Source organism: Hoplias malabaricus, chromosome 1 (genome assembly GCF_029633855.1).
Source record: "Hoplias malabaricus isolate fHopMal1 chromosome 1, fHopMal1.hap1, whole genome shotgun sequence".
NCBI lineage: Eukaryota > Metazoa > Chordata > Actinopteri > Characiformes > Erythrinidae > Hoplias > Hoplias malabaricus.
In genome coordinates this window covers 77,732,073-77,756,150 of record NC_089800.1, presented here as the reverse complement: position 1 = coordinate 77,756,150, position 24,078 = coordinate 77,732,073, and the positions used below count along the sequence as shown (strand labels likewise).

Below are 24,078 nucleotides of genomic sequence, written 5' to 3'. Positions count from 1 at the left end.
AGATATGATTGTGCTGGGTGTGATGTGATTGGAGAAGAGGGAGAAGGGTGGGGGAGCTTTATAAAAGCTCAGGTGTTGTCTGAGAGTCAGTCCCTTAAGCAAGGATTTGCTGTGTAAAAATACAGAAGAGGAACCATTCGAGCTTCCATGGTGTCCGTTATGGGGGACACAAAGCTCTTCCTCTTTCTTCTTCTCAGCGCTTATGCTTTGGCTGGTAAGATTCACAACCTTTTCAGTTTTCCCATTCCCTTAGAAAAGATGTTATTTCATTGATATGTACTGTGTTTATCAGCCAAAGAGGCACAGTCATAGGACCGTGTTCTCTAAAGTGATGGAGCTCCATCCAATACCTTTGGGATGAGTTAGAGGGATGTTTGAGATTTGTCTAACACCTGTACTTAACTGTCATGACTGAATGAAATCAGAGTCTCACAGCAATGTTCCGACATTTTGGCTAAAGACTTTTCCAAGTTAACACTACTTACTGTTATCCCTCATTTTAGTAGAGTAGTAATGTAGGACGAGCAAGCGTCCACAATCATCTGGCCACATAGTGTATGATTACTGCTGACAAAGGAGAAAAAGTAAAAAATAAAATAAATAAATATATAAATAAATAAAAAGTAAAAATGTTATGTATATATTGTAATGTAATGTTGTATATATTTCTATTATATTATACTTATTTCTATTATTATTTAAAACCTATGCAAATTTGATTCATAATTTAAAAGTTTAGATGTATTTTTGAATCATATCAAATGCAATTTTTTTTAAGATTCTGAAAAACATATATTAATATGTCCATACAATTCTATCACATCCTGTTACGTGTTGGAGGATAATGTAAGACGTGTCCAGGATGATGAACAGAGCCCCTGAAGATTTTAAAATAGTTGAGAAATGTTAAGAATAATGATAATGAAGGAACAAAATTCATGTCCAGGTGGTCAATTCTCATGGCAAAAAAAAAACTTGGTAAAATGATATGTTTTGAACACGTTACTGAAAATATGTTCTTGTGAATGTTCCTCCTTTTTGGAGATAAAAGGCTTTGTTTTGAAAATGATATTGAAATGTGGGCATGAAAAAGCACTAACTGTAACTGAATTCCAGTGAGTAACAGCACTGAACTGTAACTGACTGTGGGAAGTGGGGTATAACTGGGTTGCTTCCGGTACTACTGAACCAGGCCCCTGGACTCCAAGGAAGTCCTGATACTCAGCTATTCAAAAAAATTGGGTGTGTTGAAAAAGGGCAGCCTTGCCCTTAAGTAAGGGAATGCCTTGCGCCCTGTGGAACCTGGGCACGCAGTCCTGAAGGACAATAATAAAATTGCCAGTTAGTAGAGCATTGGTTCTCAATGGTGGCACGGTGGTGCAGCAGGTAGTGTCGCAGTCAAAAAAAGTGTGAATGTGTGAGTGTCTGTGTTGCCCTGTGAAGGACTGGCGCCCCCTCCAGGGTGTATTCCTGCCTTGCGCCCAATGATTCCAGGTAGGCTCTGGACCCACCACGACCCTGAACTGGATAAGTGCCATCAGATAATGAATAAATGAAAGAATGAATGGTTCTCAATGTTAAGCAGACACGAGCTGATGGCTGTCTCTAGAGATATACACAGGCAAGCCCATGCAGGTGTATCCACTTTTCAAATTACAGAGTTCATACGAGCCCCAGCTGCTGGGATTGTGTTAGCTCATAGAGCACAGTGATACACCATGCGACATTGTGAACATGAAGAAAAGCTAATATTGTTTTCTTATTTTTGTAGACACAAGCACTGAAGTGACTGATGAAGACGCAGAAGCACAGCCACCACTATGTCTCTGTAAGTTACTGATCATCTTCTTCCCCATTTAAGAAAAAAAAAAAAGTAGCGTAGTTGCTTGCGCCAGTGTTCTCCTATCTGTAGCCAATCAGGCTTGGACTGGACTGACCTCTTAGTATCAGGCTTAAAAAGATAATAGCTGTGAACTCTGGTACTGTGCTGTTTATGAGACAAGAGTATTGATGAATGTGTTGACTCATAGAAGTTCCACTCTGTCAGCTAATGGTCCAAAGGTCTCCGGTTCAAGTGATGATTTGGCACCATCTGTAAAATAAGGTCAAAACAGCTCATAAACAAAGCACTGTGCTTTAAAGGATGGGAATAATGAAAGCAGTGCAGTGATTTATTGACAGAGTGCGATGAAATTATAATTGTTTTAAATATTCTTACTTTTCAAAATGCACTTAATGTGATGCATGAAGCCTTTGATGTTGTTGTCTTTTGATGTCTAGTGGCAGCAAGATACAAGAACTTCAGAAAATACAGTTATGAGTACACAGCAGAAAGCACGAATGGAGTGCCCGGCACAGCTAACATCAAAAATGGACCAAAAATAAACTGCAAGGTATGAGAGTTTTCTGCTAGTCTCAGTTTATACCCCAAATTAAATATTGTTTAAGGTCTCACCTGGTGGTTAATAAAATATCTCATCTTCCATCTCCGTCCTCACACAGGTGGAACTGGAGGTTCCACAGACATGCAGCTTCATCCTGCGCACCTCTGACTGTTCTCTGAGCGAAGTGACCGTCATCAATGCACAGGGTCAGCCAGTCTATAGCCCAGCTCCTGGAGATGACCTCTTCGAGGAAGCCATGGAGAAGTGAGTACAGTTCAAAAACCTGTAAACAGCTCATTCACACACTCACTCACTTTTGTCAAGAGAGCAATCCCCATAAGCAGAGTGAGTGGTATTTCTTGACCAGTAAAACTAATTCTGATTCTGATTCTCCTTGAAGAAACACCTTAAACTTCATGGTGGAGCGGGTGACTGACGTTTCCCTCTTCCCTGAAAAGGATGAGCCTGAGAACATACTGAACATCAAGAGAGGAATCATCTCTGCTCTTTTAGCGCCTGTCCCAGAGGAGGAGCACAATATAAAAATGGTGAGACGGTTTAGTATGGGCACATGGGAGAAATGCTGTTCTCTGGTTTGTTTATGTTCAGAAGCTCCACGTTTGTTTTTTTTTATGTGGAATGGTATGTTTGAGTTGCCTGTAAGTGTTCATTCACTGTGTGAATTACCACAGAAACTAATTTGGTACTAGAGTCATTTAGTTTTTTAGCACCTTAGTGATCACTTTCATTCAGTTAGTGCCCCTAAATTTAGAGTCAATTCCATGTACAGAAACAATATGTCAGTATACCTATTGATTTTGTTGCAATAGTCTGTTTTTGAAACGAATACAAGTATTTTTCAGTGTTTTGTTCATATCAAAATGTTATTGCCAAAATACCCAGAAATATCGTGATATTATTGTAGGGCCATATCGCCCACCCCTAGTTACCTGTGAGGTTACCACCACAGAGACAGCAAAAGGTACCACACAGTGACAGTATATGTCGAGCCATCATTTAACACAAAGAAAAAAATATGGTGGTAAACAGTTGGGCAGTTCACTTGACTGCTTTGTTTGTTTCACAGCATAACAGTAGCTTAGTAACAATATTAGCTGGGACATTCAAACTTAGGCAGTCTACACTCATTACTATTACTTCATGTATGTTTTATTTTTCCTACATCTTACAGACTACCATCCATGGCTTGTGCCATACTGACCTCACTGTCAACTCAAGGAAGGACATTGACGTTGATGTCACGGTGGTCCGAGATCTGTCAGGGTGCAGCCACTTTGCTCCTCAAAAGCTCCCAACAAGCCCTTTGTCCCTCCTCCCAGGCCTGGTGAGTTATAGCTTTAATGAAAGTATATATTTGCTTTATTTGATAAAGGAATGAACAGATCTGTTATTTATTGGATGGACAGACAATAAAACATTTCATTCTATTGATGTTTATCATAAAATCTCATAAAAAGGAAAACAAAATATATAATAAATAATGCTTTTCTACTCAGAATGAACTTGCTTCCAAACTCATCAGCAGCAGCCAGACCTGCAACTATCAGTTTGATAACAAGAAGAAGCATATGACCGAGGCTCAGTGCACAGAGAAACATGTCTTCATTCCTTTCTCTCATGAGTGAGTAATGTGCTCTGGTAGTTTTCTCTGAAATGGTGCTTCTACTGAGAATGCCTTATTTTACAAACACATAGAAATGTCCATTATAGTATGTACTTAAATATCAAGTATGTTTTTTTTTTGTTATATTATCTCCCTGATCATATTCCCTGGTCTTTTCAATTATGATGATGTAACCATACCAAATATATCCCATTGCCGTTTAATAGGGACTCCAGACTCAGACTGATTCTTGCATGTTTCTTATAGGGACCAGTACGGAATTGTCTCTGAAGTGAAACAGAGTCTGACCCTTCAAGAATCAGAGAAGATTAATCACAGATATTTCAGCAATGATGGTGCGTAATTTTAAAAGAAGAAACACAAAGAGTCTTGCGCTATCCCACAGCGATGAGTATGTCCTATATTTTATTTCACTGACTCCCTCTGTTCCAAACAGGCACCCTTGTGAGAAAACTCTTCCCTGAGGAAGTGGAAGACAAGTCTTTCACTCAGACCTACCAGGACGTTCTGACCTCTATGAAGAACCTCAATGACCTGACCCGTTTGGGAAGGAACCAGGAGAGGGCTCGTCTGTTCCAGAAGCTGGTGTCTCAGATCCGTGGCATGAGGAACAAGACTCTGTCTTCAGCTGTTGAGGAGATGATGGAGGTTTCCACCTGGCTGACCTGGCAGGCTCTGTTCCAGTGTGGAACCAGTGAATGCACCAGTGCTATTCTACAGGTCCTCAGAGGCTTTGAGGGTCCCGCCAAAGAGGTGGACGTTGTGGTGTATGCTTTGGGTCTGATGCCACAGGCCAGTCCTCAACGCCTCAGAGATATGCTTAGCATGGCCCAGCACAACCCCAGCAAGGCCATCATGTATGCCCTCGCCAACACAGTCAAGAAGTGAGTCAGTTATATATGGCTGTCTTTGAATGACACCATTCTATGACTTTTCTATAACTCTTCATAATCCCAGAGGCCTGGAGATAGTGCTTCTAGTCTTCTTAATCATGAAAGGGTTAACTTAGGTCGAATGATAGAGAATACTGAATGCTTATTGGACACTTTTGCTACAGATTTCCTCTGAAGGATGCTTTGACAATCCCTGAGATAAGGGAGGTGGCAGAATTCATGACGTTCATGTTGGATGACTGTTCCGATGATGAAGACAAGACCTTTCTCACATTGAGGGTAATGTACCTACAATGATCTAATATCATATCATGTTTCTAAACTGTGACTTTGACATCAAACTAGAGCTATTATAAGAATGTTTAGTTTATAGAATTTATAGAATTAAATGGAAATAATTTGTTTTGCAGGTTATTGGTGTCATGGGAAAATACATGGAAGGCTTTCCCTCTCTAAAGTCTTCTCTCCTGAGCTGTATGGGTCAGAGTAAGGCTTCTTTGTCGGTTCAGAAATCAGCCATCCAGGCATTCAGATTGATGGAAATCGATCCAGATGTAAGTCAAGTCCTGTTATCTGAATTGTTACTTCTTGGAAAATAGCTGATACCTAATAGACTATGTTAATTAACAGTGTCAGAGCAACTTAACTGTTTGCTCAGCCTCAGACGATTCAGCATTTAAAAAAATTGCGATTATCTATTTAATTTCCCATAATAGAATGAAAATTCAACTTCAATTTTCATCCAGCACTACTCCTTCCACTGCTCTCACAGGTTAAATTTTAATGTACCTCAGCATTCATGCTGATAAAAGGCATTGTTTTCACACAATCTTCTGTGATTTATGTTTTTTAGCTGTTGTTGGCCACTGTCACATTATGACACATAATACATATACAGTTTTACATTTTATTTAATGTAGTCAACATCATTGGATATCCTGATTGGGTAAAAAATGTTGAGGCAATCAAATAATCATATCACACAAGCATAATATCCATCAGTGTGTTTTAACCATGCATTACATCTGATATATAACTTCCTAGAGTTATATTAGTTAGACATTACATTTGCCTTCTCTCTGTATTAACCAGCTAGGGTTAGAAAATAAAATGTATCTCCCTACAATTGTAATATAATTTTGGGCACACGTAGGCATGTGTAATAGAAATATAGATGTGGCTTTTCATTTTGTCCCAAGTGTCCCCAAAAAGTGTAATACTTCAGTGCTTGTCATTGATCCCAGGTGTCAAGAGCTCTCATTGAACAATACAAGGACAGAGAAGCACCTGTTCAGAAACGTATTGCTGCTTATCTGATGTTAATGAAGAACCCTGAGCTAGCAGAGCAAGTGCTGAAGACTTTGAAAGATGAGCAAAACCTACAGGTCAAGAGCTTTGTCGTGTCTCACGTCACCAACCTCCTCGACACTGAGGACCCAAATCTCCAGACGTAGGTTTCACAGTTGTCCTCTGTTGTATTGAGAAATTCAGTGCCTACCCAGCTAGCAGGGAAGGTTCCCACAATTTTAGCTAACGCTATCCAAAAGTTCTAATGAAGTTTCAAAGAAAACATTTAATTTAATGTTCAACAAACATTTGACATTTTAAAACATACTTTTAACATTAGACTAAAATGTTTTCTTTAAGACTTTATTAGCATTTTTGGGTAACGTTAGCCAAAGTTGTGGGAATATTCCCCGCTAGCTGGGTATAAATTTGAGCATGCCTATTCTGTGGGCATTGTGTAACTCTAAGATTCACTGTATTCTCCATCTCAATCAGGGCAAAGCGCTACATCAAGAATGTCCTGGATAGTGACGAGAGCCTCTCTGCTATGGACCTCACAAAGTCGTCTCGCAATTACAAGATCGAAGTGCCACGGACCGGATCCATTGAGAGCAATGTGATTTTTGACTCTGTCAATTTCATGCCCAGAGAAGCCACATTAGCAACCACCCTTGATGCCTTTGACACAGAGATGCTGGAGGTACAGTATATAACAAATGTCTCATATACCTCTTTGCTCAGAACTCACACATTTATTTTGTGCTCCTTGATATTCTTATAAAAATATTCTTTTTCATTTATTATTTGTCTTTGTAGATTGGCTTGGAGGGTGAAGGTTTTGAGCCAGCTATCGAGGCCCTGTTTGGAGAAAATGGCTTTTTCCCTGATACCACCTCAAAGGCCATGTACTGGGCCAATGACCAGATGCCTCCCAAAGTAGGACAAGTTCTTGAGAACTGGATTGCACCCTTAAGAGGCAACAGAATGAAGAGAGAGGTATGCTAGGATTAAGAAGGTGTTAATAATAATTATTCCAAGCATTATTCCATAATAATAATTTCCAAGCAATTCTGGACCATTTTAATTCTTGCAATCATTGTACAATTTTCACACAATATTTTGGGCATTGTCAATTTTTGTTTAATATGAGAATAGAAGGTTTAATAATAACAACATAAAATAACATTTTAAACCTAGAACAGACCTCACACACTAGTGTCCCTACAGGTCTCACGGAACATCCTGAAAGAGATCAAGGACAACTTTGAAAAGCTTGGTGAAGGGCTCAAATACATGGAAGAGGGCAAAGATGCCCCTAAAGCCATGGCCTACCTCCGTTTCATGGGAACAGAACTGGGATACATGAAGACCAGTGAATTCAACAGCATTGTGGAAAATATCATCACATACTCTGAAATGTTCTTCCACAAGTTGCCCATGGAAGTAAGTATTTACTGCTCACTGAATATATTATCCATCTTACATGATGTTATCTAAAATGTAACCTCAATTTTTGTTCTCCTCTTTCCAGTTTATGAAGAAGCTGTCATCTGGACTAGATAATGAGGTATTTGCCCACTACATGTTCTTGGACAAAGCCTTCACGCTTCCCACTGGAGCTGGCCTTCCACTGAAATTCTCACTGGCTGGAGTTTTTGCCCCTGGAGCTGCAGGAGGATTGACGTTTGACCGTAGCATGGTAACTTTCTCACTACAAACACCAACCATGGCATCCCTTTGTATATCTGTACAGAAACTGCTTAAGCAAGCAATCGGACATTTTCTTCAATGAGTCTTCTCCACATTATGAGACACTACACTGACACCTATTGGCCTAGGTGTGTTAGAGAACAGATTACCTATTTTAAACATGACTGACCCCATATGGGAGCATAAGCTCTATGGAGCAATTTAATTCTTCCTCTAATGCGGATAGCATTTTATAGACAAATAACCAAACAAAATAAATAATAACAGTAGCCACTGATCATTCTTGTGTGATATGTTCTAAGACCACACTGTATGTATTGCTTGATATAATATATAATCTCCAGCTCAAACTAGGGTCATGGTGGCAACAGCAGTCACTTGCTAAATATATAACATGTAATTGTGATGTACATTTAATTGTACATTTAAATGTCATAGAGAAACACATATACTTCACAATTCTTTTTATTTTTTGGCTTGATACTGAATATGTTATCTGGTAGTGAATTTTATCATGTGATGTTTTGGAATATCTTTTGTAGTTTTAGGTTTGTAGAGCATGTTATACCACTAGTAATATTTTCTGTCTTCGTTTTTACAGCAACAGCTCTCCTTCAGGCCCTCAGCTGGAGTGGAGTTTGTTACACACATGGGTGTCTACATCCCTGAGTTTGTCGATGCTGGTATTAGGATGCACACCAACATGTACCATGAGAGCGGTCTGAACGCCAAAGTCACAATGAGTGGCAGCAGAGTCAAGCTTTCCATCCCTGCACCAAAGGAGAACACCAAGCTCATCAGTGTCAGGTAAGCTGCTTTCATATTAGGTTTTACTGATGAAGGCACCAATCCTATTGGTGAACTACGTTGGCGTCAAGCACTACCATCAATGGCTAGGAATGTGTGCTAGAAAGATAATAGTAATTGTTGTTTTGTAAAACAAATATCAGTAAAGTGTTTTTTTTTTTTTTAAAAAACCCTAAGATTTCAATCAATTTATCTTATAAGAAAAAACAATTTAGGTAAGTTTACTGATCCCAAAGGACAGTGCAACATAACAGTACCATATATACTGCAGACATATATGAGTGAGAATAAGGTGTGGGAGTCACAGAATTACTATTAACCATAAAGTTACAAGAGCACAATATATTTGTATACATATATGTAGTATACATAACATTTACTTGAGTAGCAATAGTAGATGTTGCATTAATAAAATGTATGAGGTAGTAACTTTTAATAAATGAGTTCTGCCCAATCTTAAGGATCTTGTAGATTTTTTTTCTAGGTGAAAAAAAACCCTTTCATTTTACCGATGAAAACCTAGAATATAGAATGTGTCATTACCTTCTATTTTTACACATATGACAGAGTTTATGTTTTTTTCCCAACATAGATTCAAAGATAAAATGAAAATGATGTAATGAGGTTAATGTAAATTGAATAAAGACCTTCTTTATAGGAATATCAATTATCTTTAAATATACTACAGTACAGTGCAGTAGAATGTAAAATTTCAAGTAAAAATCATGTTTATTCTCTCCATTTTCAAAAAATAACAGCAACGAGCTACTTTCGTTGACCTCCACCGTGACCAGGAAAGTGTCCCCTATTGTAGAGGACAGGACAGATTCCACGGAGTGCAATCCCATCTTCCCCGGTATGAAGTACTGCACCATTGTTCGTTATTCCAATGCCAGCTCAACCAACAGTGCCCCCTACTTCCCCTTGACTGGAGAAACTAGGTAAGACATGTTTGATCCAGTGAGTTCTGTTAAGGTGGTAGATTAAACTGATTATATTCACACTGTCAGCATCACTATTTACAAATTTAAAATAATGTTCCATTGTTTTGTTGGCAGTTCACATAAGATGGAGAGTCACATCTATGTATGAACATGTTTATGCTTCATAGATTGGGTCATAAATATGGCCACATGGAGGGTGGCCATATTTAAAGCAGCTTTGGTACATGTCATTTATTTAAACGGATGTTCCTGTCCCAGGTTTGCTGTGGAGCTTCAGCCAACTGGAGATGTAGAAGAATATTCAGCAACCGCAGCCTATGAACTCCTGAAAGAGGGCAAAGAAGGACGCTCTAAGGTCGACTCCCTGGTGCTTTCCCTTCAGGCAGAGGGTAGGCCATCCACGAATATTTTTTTCTGTCTATCTATTGTAGGTCAATTATTTTCATTCATTTATGTGGCAATGCAATGCCCCGACTGTGTCACACTTTGGGACCTGGTGGTTCACTGTCTGTGTTGTGATCTGTGTGTTCTCCCCATGTCTGCATCTCAGACACTGGTTCGCTGTTTCATGTGATATTAGTTCTGGTCTCCTCACTGTAATGGGGGACTGTGTCAAGAAAGGCATTTAGAGTAAAATCTTTGCCCAGCTGCCTGTGTGGACCGCTTGATCACCCCACATACTGATAACGTTGACATGACGTTTCCCTTTTTTTCCAGGTACATCACCCAAAACAGCAACTGCTACCTTTAAATACAACCGCAACAAGAACATTTTCACAGGCGAGCTGCAGGTCCCAGACTATGATGTGGAAGCTGGAGTTAAGGTGGAAGTCACAGATGGCTCTGGAAAGGGGAAGAAGATGCGTGGTATTTCAATTGATGTGACCAACAAAAAGAGTGTCCAGCTGACCTTAGTTGGACGTGCCAGGTATAGTGTCAGATGCATTTTTCACATTTAAGTGTGCAAAACCTCTAATACCTCTAAAAAATCTTCTGAGGATGCATGTAAAATGAACACCTAGTCACACGACTCTGATATTACTATTAAAGTAATATTAGGTAGTATTTTAACCTACAAAATCATTTTGATGCTTCACTGAGTTGTGATAGGGAGAATAGAGCCCATGTCATTGCTAATCTGGAATCAGAACTACAGAAACTGCACTATGTAACTTTTGGAGGAGGGTAGGAAACCACTTTTTTCCCCCTTAATTTCAGGACGGTGTTCTAAAAGTGAGTTACACTCTGTCACTGTAGGTGGAGACAATTAGGAAAAATGCCTAATCTTATCTAGTGTTCCTTTAACAGAGGTTTAATTAATATTTATATTCATATATATTTAAAGATGTTTATTTTATCTCTGATGTGAATGTCCCCATGTCTGAGCAGACTGGAGTCTATGGAAGATGGTGTCTTGGAACTACAGATGGCTGTTCCTGCTCTGCAGATGGAAGCTTCTGCAACCGCCAATCTAAAGAATACCAATGGACTTGTTCTACAGCTTGAAGGCAACTTTAAAGGCCCTGAGACCTCTTCTCTGCAGAAAGCTGTCCTTAGATATGGTAAGTATATTCCCATATGCCATTTCTTAGGTTGTGTACAATGCAAGGGTTCTAATTTTGTGTCAAATTGCAGATGAGAAGAAGATTGAACTGGAGATCAAGTCAGACATGAACTCTGAAGTTACAAAACACTTCCCCAGCATGGACGACTATCAGAGGCAGCTCCAGGCTTTGGTTGATGACATTCTTGACCAGAAAGTCACCAAAACCGACATGAAACTCCGTCATATTATTTTGAAGGGTATTGAAGTAAGTGTATAAAAACTAAAATTATCATATTATCACATAAACATTTTGCATTTAAAAAACACAATTCTGATATGATTAGAATAGTAAATTTAAGCATAGCATGTACTTAAGGTCCATGACATTTGCTTTAAGATGTATATTACTACTTTTCACTTTACATGTAGCACATTTATTTATTTATTTGTTTGTTTGCTTGATTATTAACACTCCAGTGAGAGGCCACTTTGGGCAGCCCACCTGGGTCCCAGCTAGTGTTGCCTATAAGTTAAAGGTTAGGCTCACACACAGAGTCCTATAAGCTCAGTAATGGGATAATAACAGGTTAAACACAGGGCTAATCTCAGTGCTACAACTCAAAACGGACCCATATCTACGCTTAGTAACTGCTCACATTTAGCTCCTATGGCCAGCCCACCTGGGTCCCAAAACCAACCCACTGTGACAACCCTGAACCCAGCTAGCCCATGTTTAACACTTGTGGGCCTTATATAAGGGTGCTGGCTGGATTTTATATTTAATTGTTGATTAAAGTTTTTGTTCATCCTCAGGCAGGTAACATCTGGCTCGACAAATTTGGAGGAGAAATTCCATATGTGAAGAACCTGAGGAACAAGAGATTCATTCCAGAGTTTGCGATGCCCAGTCTGCCGGAAACCCTGTATCTCCGATAGTGAGTCCTTTGTCTGTTTCCTGAAGTGGAAAATTGTCATGAGGAAAAATAGCTGTTTTCACAAAAACATCCCCAGGGTCAAAGAGACAGGATATATAGGTGTATGTGGGCTGACACAATAGATTTGTTGATTTATAAATATCATATAATAATATATTTTTATCACTGTGCAAGTGTGTGAAGCTGTCCACAGTATAATATAGGTTTTTCAGCAATGGCAATGTAATTGAATGTAATTATAAAGTATAAACATTGTTTATCTTTAATATATATTTCAAATTTATTCACTACAATTTTACTTCTTGCAGTGATGGCCTGTTCAGGTACCAGTTCAACAAGGACAGATTATTCTTCTCCCTGCCTCTTCCCTATGGCGGGATATCATCTGAAGAGCTCAATGTCCCCTCTTCTATCCATATTCCACAAATCTCTGTGCCTAGCCTTGGGTTAATTAAGCCTGCACGCACTTATCCAATCCCCTCATTCACAATCCCCAACACACTGGACTTCTCCATGCCTCAGCTTGGTGTAGCGGAGGTGAGTGCTAAGGTGAACAGCAACTTCTATGACTGGGAAGGTTCAATCTCAGGGGGCAACTATACTGCAGATGTGCCCAGCTACATCGCTAAATACACAGTTAAGGCAGGCTGCCCTGTGGAAGCTCTTGGATACAAAGCTGAAGGTAATTTTAATTTGCTCATTCCAAACACAATATATACCAACATGATGTATTTAGAAAATGTTTTTAATAATGTATAACAAAAAGAAAAATCTAGAAATTTGTATCAGTATTATCATTTATTTGAGATTATTAAAAAGAAACAGAAATTGTGATTAAATTAAAGAGTTGTATATAATTATTGATTGTAAATATTACATATCTTATGTTTCTCCTTTCCTTTATACAGGACTTGCCCTGATCTATGGCACCATAGATGATCACTTTAAATACCTTGTAAACTGTTCCTTGAGCCACATTTTCCTTGATGCCAGTGCCAGTGCCTCAGAAAATGTTATTATTAGCAAAAGCACCACTATGGAATATGGAAACGATGTCAAAGGGACAGCTGTTTACAAGTATGATGTGACCAGCCCATATGGTCTACAAACCTCCCTCTATTATTCGGCTCAAACGTCAATCGTAGACTTTCAACTCACTGGAGATGTAAGCGTGGATGGTTCCTTAAAAATAGGCCCTTTCTATGCAAACTCTGCTTACACTATGTCCAACACATTTAATTTGCCTGAAAATAAGGGCAAAGCAGAGTCCATTTTGAGGTTTGACTCCTCAATCATCCAGGGCAAAAATGTGATCAAGCGGGAATATCTTGATGGTGATCTATCCATTGTGTCCACTACAACCTCTCAGGATGAGACTTTGACTCATGTAGGTGAACTGAGCTACAAGGATGGAGAGTTGTCTTTGAAGTCTGATGCTAGCATAGTAGCACTAGGAAAAACCTTCAGTTGTAAAGGTGAACTTGGCTTGACACAGGAAGAAGCCAGCTTCAAAGTCGAGACCCAGGTAAATGATGCCCAAAATCGAGCATACTCCCTGCTCACTGGAGCTTTGAATGGTAATGGCGTTGAGGTGAACATGGATGGTTCCCTGATCTTTGAACATAGCCGTGGATCACACAAAGGTACACTTACCCTTGGAATGACTGGCCTGGCTACAAGTTGCACAACCACACTTCAGTGTAACTCAATGACATTTGAGAACATCTTCAATGCTGGAATTGATAGAACGGGAGCCTCTATGTCCCTTATGTCTAAGGGATTAGCTCAGGACAACACAGCAGAGCTCAATGTAGAGGGCAAAATTTCAGACAGTGAAGCTTACCTAAACAGCGTTTTTAAGGGTAATGCCTTTAATGGTGATGCCAGAAATACAATGAACCTGGCTCTGAACAAGCAGGGTCTGTCCCTCACCAACACCATGGCAGGTACCTTACAAAAGATGAGGACCGAGAGCACCCATACCCTGGCTGTAACTCTGTGGACACTAGCATTCCGCTCCAAGACAGATTGCCACATATGTGATGGTGCATCATACAACCATGATGTGAAAGTTAACATGAGGCCTTTTGCTGCATCAGTGATTTCATCCAATAAACTTGATCTGTTTGACATCAGCATCAGCAGTGACGGCCATATTAAGATGGAGCCATTTAAAATGGATGCATCTGGGAGCATTACTGGGAAATACAGCGAGGAGGATAGCATCAAAAGCACCTGTGGAATCAGTTATTCTGAAATGACTGGCTCTGTAAAATGTGATTCAACCGCACAAGTCCTAGATACTCAGGTACGCCACAACTTTGAACTGGAGTTTGCTGGACTTTCCTCTGTTATTAACAGTGAGATGAGGTTAAATTCCAAGACTTTGCGTGTGGAGAATATCATTCGTACAATGGCAATGCCATTTAGCCTCACAGTTGATGCCATTCTAAACGGAGATGGCACTGTGAAGGTCTATGGAAAGCATAACTGTCAAATCTACAGTAAGTTCCTCTTGAAAGCAGAGCCTTTTGCAATTGCTGAGTCCCATGACTGGAGAGCTTCTGCCACACACATGTTGCCAAATGGAGATTCAGCTGAAACTCACATTGAAAACAAGTTTGATGGCTTGCTGATTCCCAATGAGCAGTCTGTGCTGTGGAGATTGAAGTCCAAACTGAACAACCATGCTTACAACCAAGAGGTCAGCATTTACAACAAAGAAGCAGATGTGGGAGTACAGCTTTCCGGAGTGCTTCAGACCAATCTATTCAACAAAGCTGGAGAATCTAGTGACAATTCGCTAGACAACCAACAATTCAGTGTCTCAGGGTTCTTGAAGTATGACAAAAACAGCGACTGCCACATTATTAACTTGCCCTTCATTGAGAGCCTTCCAGTTGCTTTTGAGAAAATGAAAACAACAATTGTAAATATGCTTGAGTCCCTCCAGGAGTATCTGAATGGTTTGGACATCAATGATTTGGTCAGACAGTTCAGGGCCAACTTGGACAAAGTCCCCCAAGCGGTTAGTGACTTCATGGAAGAAATTGATCTAGAGAACAAATTCAGCATGGCTAAGGATAAGGTGATCTCTTTGGTTCAAGATTATGCTGTCACATTAGATGATCTGGAAGCATCTGTGGAGGACCTGAGAAAAGCCTCAGAAAAAGCTTTAATTGATTTGGCAACCAAAATAAGGGACCTTAAGGCTCAAATCAAAGATTTTATTGAAAGTGGAACCTGGTCTGAAATGCTGACTTATATTGGAGATGAACTCAAGGCCTTTGATGAAAGATATCACATTACCACGACAATCCTAAGAGTCATCAGTGCCATAGAAGATGTAATTAGACAGATCGACCTACAAAAATTGCAGGAGAGCAGTGTGGCTTGGTTGAAAGAACTTGACACCAAATATGAAATCAAAGCAAAAATCCAGGATAAACTGAGTGAACTCAAAGGCGTAATAGAGAACTTTGACATTAAAATGTTTGCTCAAGATGTTATAGATTATTTAAGTTCATTTGACTTGGCTCAGTTTGTGAAACAATTGTCTGATTACATACCCTCTGAAGACATTGAGCAGGTGCTTGATTCCATGAAGGATATAATTATCAACTGGATCGAGGAATATGAAATTGTGGAAAAAATTAATTACATTTACACAAAACTAGGAGAGCTCTTTGAAAGATATGAAATTGAAAAGAAGATGGACGTTCTCTTGGACCAGGCAAAGATTCTGATCAAGCGATACAAAATCAGAGAGACAGTCGAGGAAGTGGTAAAGGCTTTAAAATCCATTCCATTTGAATATGTTTCAGACAAAGTCATTCAACTGCTAGACACTGTTGTTGGTCAGTTAAAATTAATTGACATCAAGCAGAACATTAATGATCTAAATGATTACATTCAAAGCATGATCAAGAAACTAAAGGCTTTTGATTACAATCAGTTTGTTGATGAATCTAATGAGCAAATCAGCAAAGTAGTGAATTATGTTAATGAACAAATCAAGGTCTATGAAATTCCTGAGAAAATTGAGGCATCCAGAAATTTTCTAAGAGAGATGCAGGCAACAATTACAAATTATTTGGAGCAACTGAAAAACACTAGAGTGGCTGAGCTTTACAGGATGATAAAGGGTGTAATTGACACCACAGCTTATAAGGACATTAAGCTGAAAATCCAGGACATACTTGAAGATGCAAGACAGAGGATCAATGACATGGACATCCAAGAGGAAATGCTTGTATACCTCCAAAGGGCAAGTGAATCTTACACTAATATGATTACATACATATCGATGCAGTTCAACAACATGATTGAAGAACTTCGCAAGATGTACAGAAATGAAGAAATCTTGAATCAAATCAAAAAAGCTGTGGAGGAAGTTCTCAGTGCTCTCAAAATGGCACAAATAGAAATACAAGCTTTTACAGTTCCATTTACTACACTTGAGGTTCCTGCTTTTCAGTTAAGCATGGCCAGACTGCAAGATATCACTATTCCATCAGAGATAACAGTACCAGCATTCACGATTCTGCACTTCATCCAAGTTCCATCTATCACTATTGACATTGAAATGATTAAGAGGAAGATCGTCAGAGTTATAGATGAAATCAGAGAGTTTGAAATGCCAGAACTGGATCCTGAGGCCACCTTTGGTGATTTACGAGCTCTTTATCTGTTTGAACTGCCTGACTTTACTTTCCCCGAGGTAAGGCTTGTAGAGCTCAAGCTCCCAGAATTTAATATACCAAAGCTAAATCTGGAGAATTTTGAGATCACCATGTTGCCAATCCCTGAGATCAAGCTGCCTCAAATTCCATTTGAACCATGCATCCCTGCTTTTGGCAAGCTGTATGGAGAATTCAAGTTTGATTCCCCACACTATTCAATTATGACAGAGGCAGCAATTCAGAACACAACAACTAAAAGCTCAGAGCCAAAAATCAAAGCAACAATGACTTCAAAAGCCACATCAACTCTTAAAGCTCTTGCCTATTCTTTTGATGCAATGCTCCAAATTGAATCCCCTAAAAAGAAGAAACTGGTCGTTAGTGAGACAGTTAAAGCAACCCACATGGCTTTTACTGTCGATCACGAGGGTTCTTTTGTTTTAACCAATCCATCAGTTGAAGCCCAGGCAAAGACAACAGCTAAGGCTACAACCCAAATATACAATGCTGATATGGTAAACAGTATCGGAGTTACTCTAAAGAATGGCATATCTGCAACTATGGAAACAACTTGCAACCATAATCTGGAGATCCCCTCTATGGACATTTCAGGTCAGGGCCATATAACAAAAAAAGCGATGGTTCGCTTTGAGTCTGGAACCATTTCTGTGACTTTTGAAAATGCAGCTAATGGGAAATGGTCCATTAACGGTTACTCTGACAAAGGCACACATAAGAGCAAGCTAGAATTTAGTGTTAACACTGGCACAGCAAAGCTCACATTTGACGGTGAAACAAACAGCCAAACCATCAAAATGAAACAGTCAGTCAATGCTGAATCTGTCATCTTAAGTCACATAACCATTGATGCCAGTGCTGAGACAGAGACTCCTTTCATGAAGAAAAGTGTGATCAAATTGACAGGAAAGGCACAAACGGAGGGTCTCAAAGTTGAAGTAAAAGCTTCCCACAATGCAGAACTAACTGGGAAGATCAGTGGCACCTTGTCCAATTCCTGTGACTTTTTGGCTCAACCTTTTGTGATTAGCCTTGAATGCAAAAATATGGCAAACCCCAAAATTCTCCTCCCTCTAAAACTAACTGGAAAGATTGACCTCCAGAATGATTATAAGATGGCTCTGAGCTCTGAAAAACAACATGTCTCTTGGGTGGCTCTTGTTCGATTCAACCAGTACAAATATAACCACATCTTCACTTTGGACAACAATGAAAAAACTGCAGGAATCTATGCATCCATTGATGGTGAGGCCAATCTTGACTTTCTGACAGTGCCCCTATCTATTCCAGAGATGACTGTGCCTTACTTTGATAGAAAAACTCCAGTGATCAAAGAATATTCCTTGTGGGAGGATTTGGGTTTGAAGCACTTGCTGGCCACAACTCGTCAGTCTGTTGACATTGATTTCAAACTTCAATATCAGAAAAACCCAGACATGCACACCTTTGACCTAAATCTTGAGCCTATCTACAGCACAGTTTTGGATAATGCTAGAGTCTTAGGAGTTCACTTTGAGCTGGGAAGAGACAAAGTCCTTGCTGCCCTGACAAATTCTTACAACCAAGCCAGAACGCAGTTGGAAAAACTCAAAATTGACACATCCAACCAGCCACCAAGGTATTTCACTGTTCCTGGATACACAGTACCATTGCTGAACTTTGAAGTATCAGCCTTTAGAGCTGAGTTACCCGCATTTGGCTATTTCATCCCTAAGGAGGTCAGCACACCAAGTTTTAAAGTTCCAGTAATGGGTTTCTCAGTTCCCTCATATACTTTAGTTTTCCCATCTCTGCTGCCTGTATTGTATGTTCCTGAAACACTCAGAGAGTTGACACTACCGACAGTCACATTGCCAAATATTCAGAACAACATCATGATACCTGCTCTGGGAAATGTGACCTATGAATTCTCTTTTAAGTCACCAGTGATAAGTGTGAGCTCCAATGGTGGGCTCTACAATCAGTCCGATATTGTGGTCAAAGTGGAAGCATCATCTACCTCTGTGTTTGAAATCTTCAAAGGCAAACTTGAAGGAACAACCAGCATCACTAAGAAGAGAGGTCTGAAGGTGGCCACAACTCTGTCAGTGGAGCACAAGAATGCACAATACAAGCATGAAAGCACTGTCAGCCTCACCAAGAGGAATATGGAGGCTTCATTAGCAAATGCTCTGAAAATCAACTTGCCAGTTCTAACGATGGATTTCAATCATGTACTGAATGGAAATACCAAGACTAAGCCTAACCTTTCCTCCACAACCAAAGTTCAATATACATACAATCTCCCCATCTTACCAAGTGAAGGAAATGGAATTCTACATCATACTTTTACTCTTGAAACCCTATCATCCTACTTTTCTCTGGAGAGCTCTTTAAGTGCAAAGACATATGGGACAATAATGGACACAGGCCGTTTTTCAAAATCTTTTGCTAATGATGCAACCGTATACCTAAATGCCAATGGTCTACGTTCCACAGTAAAATTGGTCATGGACTCTGAAGCTGAGTACAAAAAGACAGAAATCTGGAAGGTAGAAATGACTCAGACCTTTGCTCTTGAGGCTTCTCTTAAACGTGTTTATGCCACATTGAATTACGTAAGTCAAAATGACATGAACATCCCATCTTACTCTACTAAAGGAAAGCACACAGCACAGGGAACTCTTGAAATTGTTCCACTGACATCACTGACTAGTAAACTTAATTTGGACATATCACAGTCATCTGACCTGGGTCTCTTAAGCATAGCTGAGAAAGTGGAGATTGCTGTCACCTCAGAGAAGCAGAAGTTCATTTGGACTGGCAGTGAGCAACTAGCATCAGTGAAACATTCTAGTGATCTAATGATGTCTAATGATCAATCTGAGATACGCATGGAGTTGTCAGAATCCATTGAAGGTCATCTTGCATTTTTGAAGGCTGTCAGATTGCCAATATACCAGAAAACCTTGTGGGATGTGTTGAAGTTTGATGAGGCCTCTAGCACTGATCAGTTACAATTCCTTAATGTAGCTACTCAACTGGTGTACACCAAGAGTATGAATGGAATCACGTTTGCACTCCCCGCAACAGTTTTTGAAAATGGAGTTACTTTTGACATTCCAGAAATCACATTAGCAGTGCCTGACTGGGTTAAGCAGATCCCACAGATGATAAGGGAGATGGATCCACGACTTGAAAATATTGAGATGCCTGATTATATCATTATCCCAGTTGTCATCACCATCCCAGCTTTTGATGTCCCCCTCACAACTCTCCATGTGCCATCTTTTACAATAGATCTACAAAATCTGAACATCCCAAAAATGATCAGCACAAGTGCTTTCGATATAACTGTGCCAGGGCTACCGGTGGTCAGAATCCCCCATTTTGAAATCGACTTGGAGTATATGAAGGATAAAATGGCTCTTTTGCTTGTGAAGCTGCCTAAGTATGAAATCACCATCTCACCCTTTACCCTGCCCAAATCCTTCACCATTGGTGAGCGTACCATCAACCTGGATGAAGTCACAAAAGCCATCTATCATTTCGAGATGCCAACAATAACCATCCCTGAACAGAAAATTGAGATCCCAGAGATAGCACTTCACCTGCCAACCAGTGTATTCATCCCATCCTTTGGTGCCCTCTCTACGACTGTGAAAGTTTCCTCCACAGTTTACAACAACACATGGACTGCAAAAGTGGAGAACACGGAGCCAGGATTTGTTTACACACTGAAATCTTCCTGCACATCCACTATGACCTTCCTAGCATATGACTTGGATGGTAAGTTCTACTGTCATTCCTATTACTAGATGTTCTGACATAAATATACCTGTCAGGCAACCTTACAAATCACAATTTCTTGTACTTTATTTAGCTGTTGCCAATGTCTTGCTTGAAAACGGTGCCGTGAGCCTGGATGGAAAGTGTACCTTTACCCACAGTGATGTGAAAGTCAACTGGAAGCATGATATCCGCCAGAATCTAAGGTAATATTTATTTTCATATGTCCCTAATTCATCTTGCATTTAACTGCTACTTGTCAAATTTACATAAAATACAATTTTTATTTTAGTTTGATTCATATATGTAGAAAATAACTTTGTTCATAAATGTTCTTTGCTCATTTCTCCATGTATAACATGGTACATTTGTCATTTTCCACAGAATTAAACGAGAGGAGCCTGGAGTCTCAAGGTAAATATTGTCAACCATGCCAATGCAAAACAATCATTACTTAATACTTACGCTTATTTTTTATCTTAAATCAAAGTTTGCCTTTGTTTTAATAAGTCCGTAAACAAGCAGAAAAGTAAAGTCAATGTCTTTTTTAGAACCTGGCTTGTAACTCACTCACTCTGCTTTATCAGGATGTTGATTCTCCACCAGGGGTCACTATTATCACTTAAAAAGCTGTTGTTGATTCCTAAGAGTGGTGCTTCAGGTCGCTAACACTATCTTTTCTTGTTCCTGTCACAGATCAAGCCACACTCTTGATATAGATGTAAGCAGCCAGACCTTTGTGGATTTGAGCTTTCGTTATGCCTCCCACAACAATGGTATCACATCTTCAGTGTCCTCACCTTCAGCTGGCTTCCTGGGATTTCAGTTCACAAGGAGGTCACCTTCTCAGTATTATGCAAAGCTCTTCAGCAGATATTTGGTGAGGAAATTTTAATGAATGTGTTTTGCTTTAACACTTTTAGATATGGTTTAGACTGAGAAAGAGTTTTGTATTAGTGAACATTTATAAATGAAACTTACTTCTAAAAAATGTTGTATATTGCTTCTTTTAGTCAAATCCGGATAAGGATACTGATCTGCTGAGTTTGAGGATGACCCTGAAGAACTCTGAAAAGCTGAATCTTCAAACTAGCTGGCAGCTAAATGGGTTCTTTGACATGGTAAATGGCTTTAAAGTCAAGCTGCCCGCTATGACAGCTGCTCTTTACGACTTTGTCAATAAATACCACAAAGTTCATTTTGGCATGGACCTTAACCGTGCTGCCTTAAAGCTGAAGAATGCCATAGTGAGCAGCATCGACAGAGCTTACAATGAGTTCCCCAAGGCTCTGGATGCAATGCAGAACTCAGTTGTGTTCCTGAGTCAACAATGTAGAGAAATAGCTGAGAATATGATGAAGAGCATGCCCCAAATGGACCTGCAGGAGATGAGCAGCCAGGTGTCCAACAAAGTCAAAGAACTGCTGCGAAATTATGAGACCAATGTCAGGGTCCTTTTGGATGCCATCATGAAGTTCCTGAGTGAGACCAAGTTCCACCTGCCTGGTTTTGAGGAGAAGCTCACGGGACAGGAGATGTACAACAAGATGAAGCGCTCCATTTCTATGGCAGTCCGGCGAGCTGCTGGTAGATTCACCAGCCTCATGGAGACCATAGTCGACACCATCTCAAGCAACATCAACGGGATGACCATCACCATTCCAGGCACAGATGTAGTTATTAATGGCAAGGATGTTTTGAAGGATCTGAATTCTGCTGTGAGGTCTGCACAAGACCAGATTATTCAAGCCATGAAGAGGTGGGAAGGTCTGAAGCTAGAGAAACTGCTGCAGAACATGAGTGACTTTGTAAAGTTTTGCATCCAGAAGGCAGGGGAGTTCATTGCTTCTTTGAAGGGTGAGAGGCTAGAGGAGCTGTCGGCCCACCTCAGTGGAATTTACACAGGGGCCAGCAACTGCCCAGTGATGCAAGAAATCAGCAGTCAGATTCAGATGGCCAAGGCAAATGCAGCTGAATACAAAGACAAAGCAAAACAGAGGGTCCAAGAAATCTACAATGACATATCTATGGAGCGCCTCAACTCAGAGATGAGTGAAGTGATTTCAGTTTTGGAAAGCCACCTTCGTGCGAACACTGAAGATGTCCTTGAATATGCAAAGAAAGCTTCGCAGCATACACAGCCATACATTAAAGTGACCAATAGAAAGATAGATGTGGAAGTTCCTCTGCCTTTCTACTGGAGTTCTTTCAGTGACTGGCCAAGTCTGAATTAAATGTTCTTGTTTAGAATGGTTTACAGTGTTAAAAAGTAAAATTTGAAGTGTTTTTATCCTGTAGAATTATGTTGCAAACATATTTGTTATCTTTACATAAACTTCATGTTGCCAATTTTGTATAATTTAGAATTTATAATACAGAGTGAAACCATGTATAACCCATTGCTGTGACACAACATGATTAAAGTCTATGTTGGCATAAAATATACTGGTGAATGGCATGTTTTTTTTTTTTGTCTTTATTTAAAGAGGAGAGTAGACTAAAAGGCAGATGACCATTTGGTGCCTTGACACTTGAAAAGGACTAAGCAACTCACCTAATTTACTTGGAACAGCTTACAGAGTACTAGCAGAGTAGCACTACTAGAGACAGTGAATACACTGTGTATGCAGAGGGAGCAGTTGGGGGTTAGGTACCTTGCTCAAGGGCACTTCAGCTGTGGATGTTGAGGATTGCAAAAGCTCTGTTACTGTGCTCCCCTGCAACTTTAGAGCACAGCAAATACCTAGATTTTCAATACTTCTTTTTTGATTGTCTTTTTTGTCAGTAATGGCTTCTTAACAGATGCATGTCCTTTCGGACTCACTGTGTTGAGCCGAGCTGTCTTCTCACAGTGGAAAAATGAACAGAAACTCCTGTTGGTCTCATCATACCCGATGACAGTAATGGAGCTAAACTGATTTCCTTCTATCTTTAAAATATGAAAACTTTAAGTGTATTAAACATATATCTGAGATCATAAATGTGCCATTTACCTAAAAGATGAGCCTTTAGTGTTCTTAAATCTGGTCCCTTATTTAGTTGAATCTAATGTGTTAGATCAGGAAAAACAGTGGCATTCTGGGAGACCACAGTCTTGAGTCCTTAGTTACCACATTTTTTTTTTACATTGAAATTGGATGTGTTAGTCAACAGGGGGCGCCACTAAGCAAGAAACACCCGGACATTCAAATGTCAGCGTAACCCACAACTCTTGGAGTTTCAAAATAAAAGCCCATCAGACACTAGTGGGGGCGCACATGGGTTGAACATGGACTACATGGTTCGAGACACTCATTGGCTCTGGGTGGGTTGGTACATGAGCTCTTAGTGGGTCCCAGGTGGGCTGCCTATATCAATAAATGTTTGCAATCTTGTGACACTATATGTAGAGTCCACATGAGCAAAAAATGTATTGTCTTTATTTAGAGAGATGCTGAGTTTTCAGGTGGGCTTTCTTCA

General features: G+C 39.8%; 1 protein-coding gene across 1 annotated transcript; it reads left to right on the top strand.

The window, feature by feature from the left end:
- Window positions 1-101: 101 nt before the first annotated feature.
- apoba (apolipoprotein Ba) lies at window positions 102-23,024 on the top strand. The gene is made up of 29 exons (XM_066674081.1): window positions 102-214; window positions 1,772-1,828; window positions 2,281-2,393; window positions 2,503-2,648; window positions 2,785-2,932; window positions 3,577-3,729; window positions 3,902-4,026; window positions 4,276-4,364; window positions 4,466-4,913; window positions 5,087-5,201; window positions 5,333-5,476; window positions 6,167-6,372; window positions 6,705-6,909; window positions 7,026-7,205; window positions 7,437-7,652; window positions 7,741-7,908; window positions 8,521-8,726; window positions 9,485-9,667; window positions 9,929-10,059; window positions 10,388-10,598; window positions 11,060-11,232; window positions 11,306-11,481; window positions 12,030-12,151; window positions 12,460-12,833; window positions 13,060-20,619; window positions 20,714-20,825; window positions 21,004-21,033; window positions 21,316-21,499; window positions 21,633-23,024. The coding sequence occupies exons 1-29, from the start codon at window positions 148-150 to the stop codon at window positions 22,851-22,853; spliced, it is 13,263 nt and encodes a 4,420-aa protein (XP_066530178.1). The 5' UTR covers window positions 102-147; the 3' UTR covers window positions 22,854-23,024.
- Window positions 23,025-24,078: the final 1,054 nt, after the last annotated feature.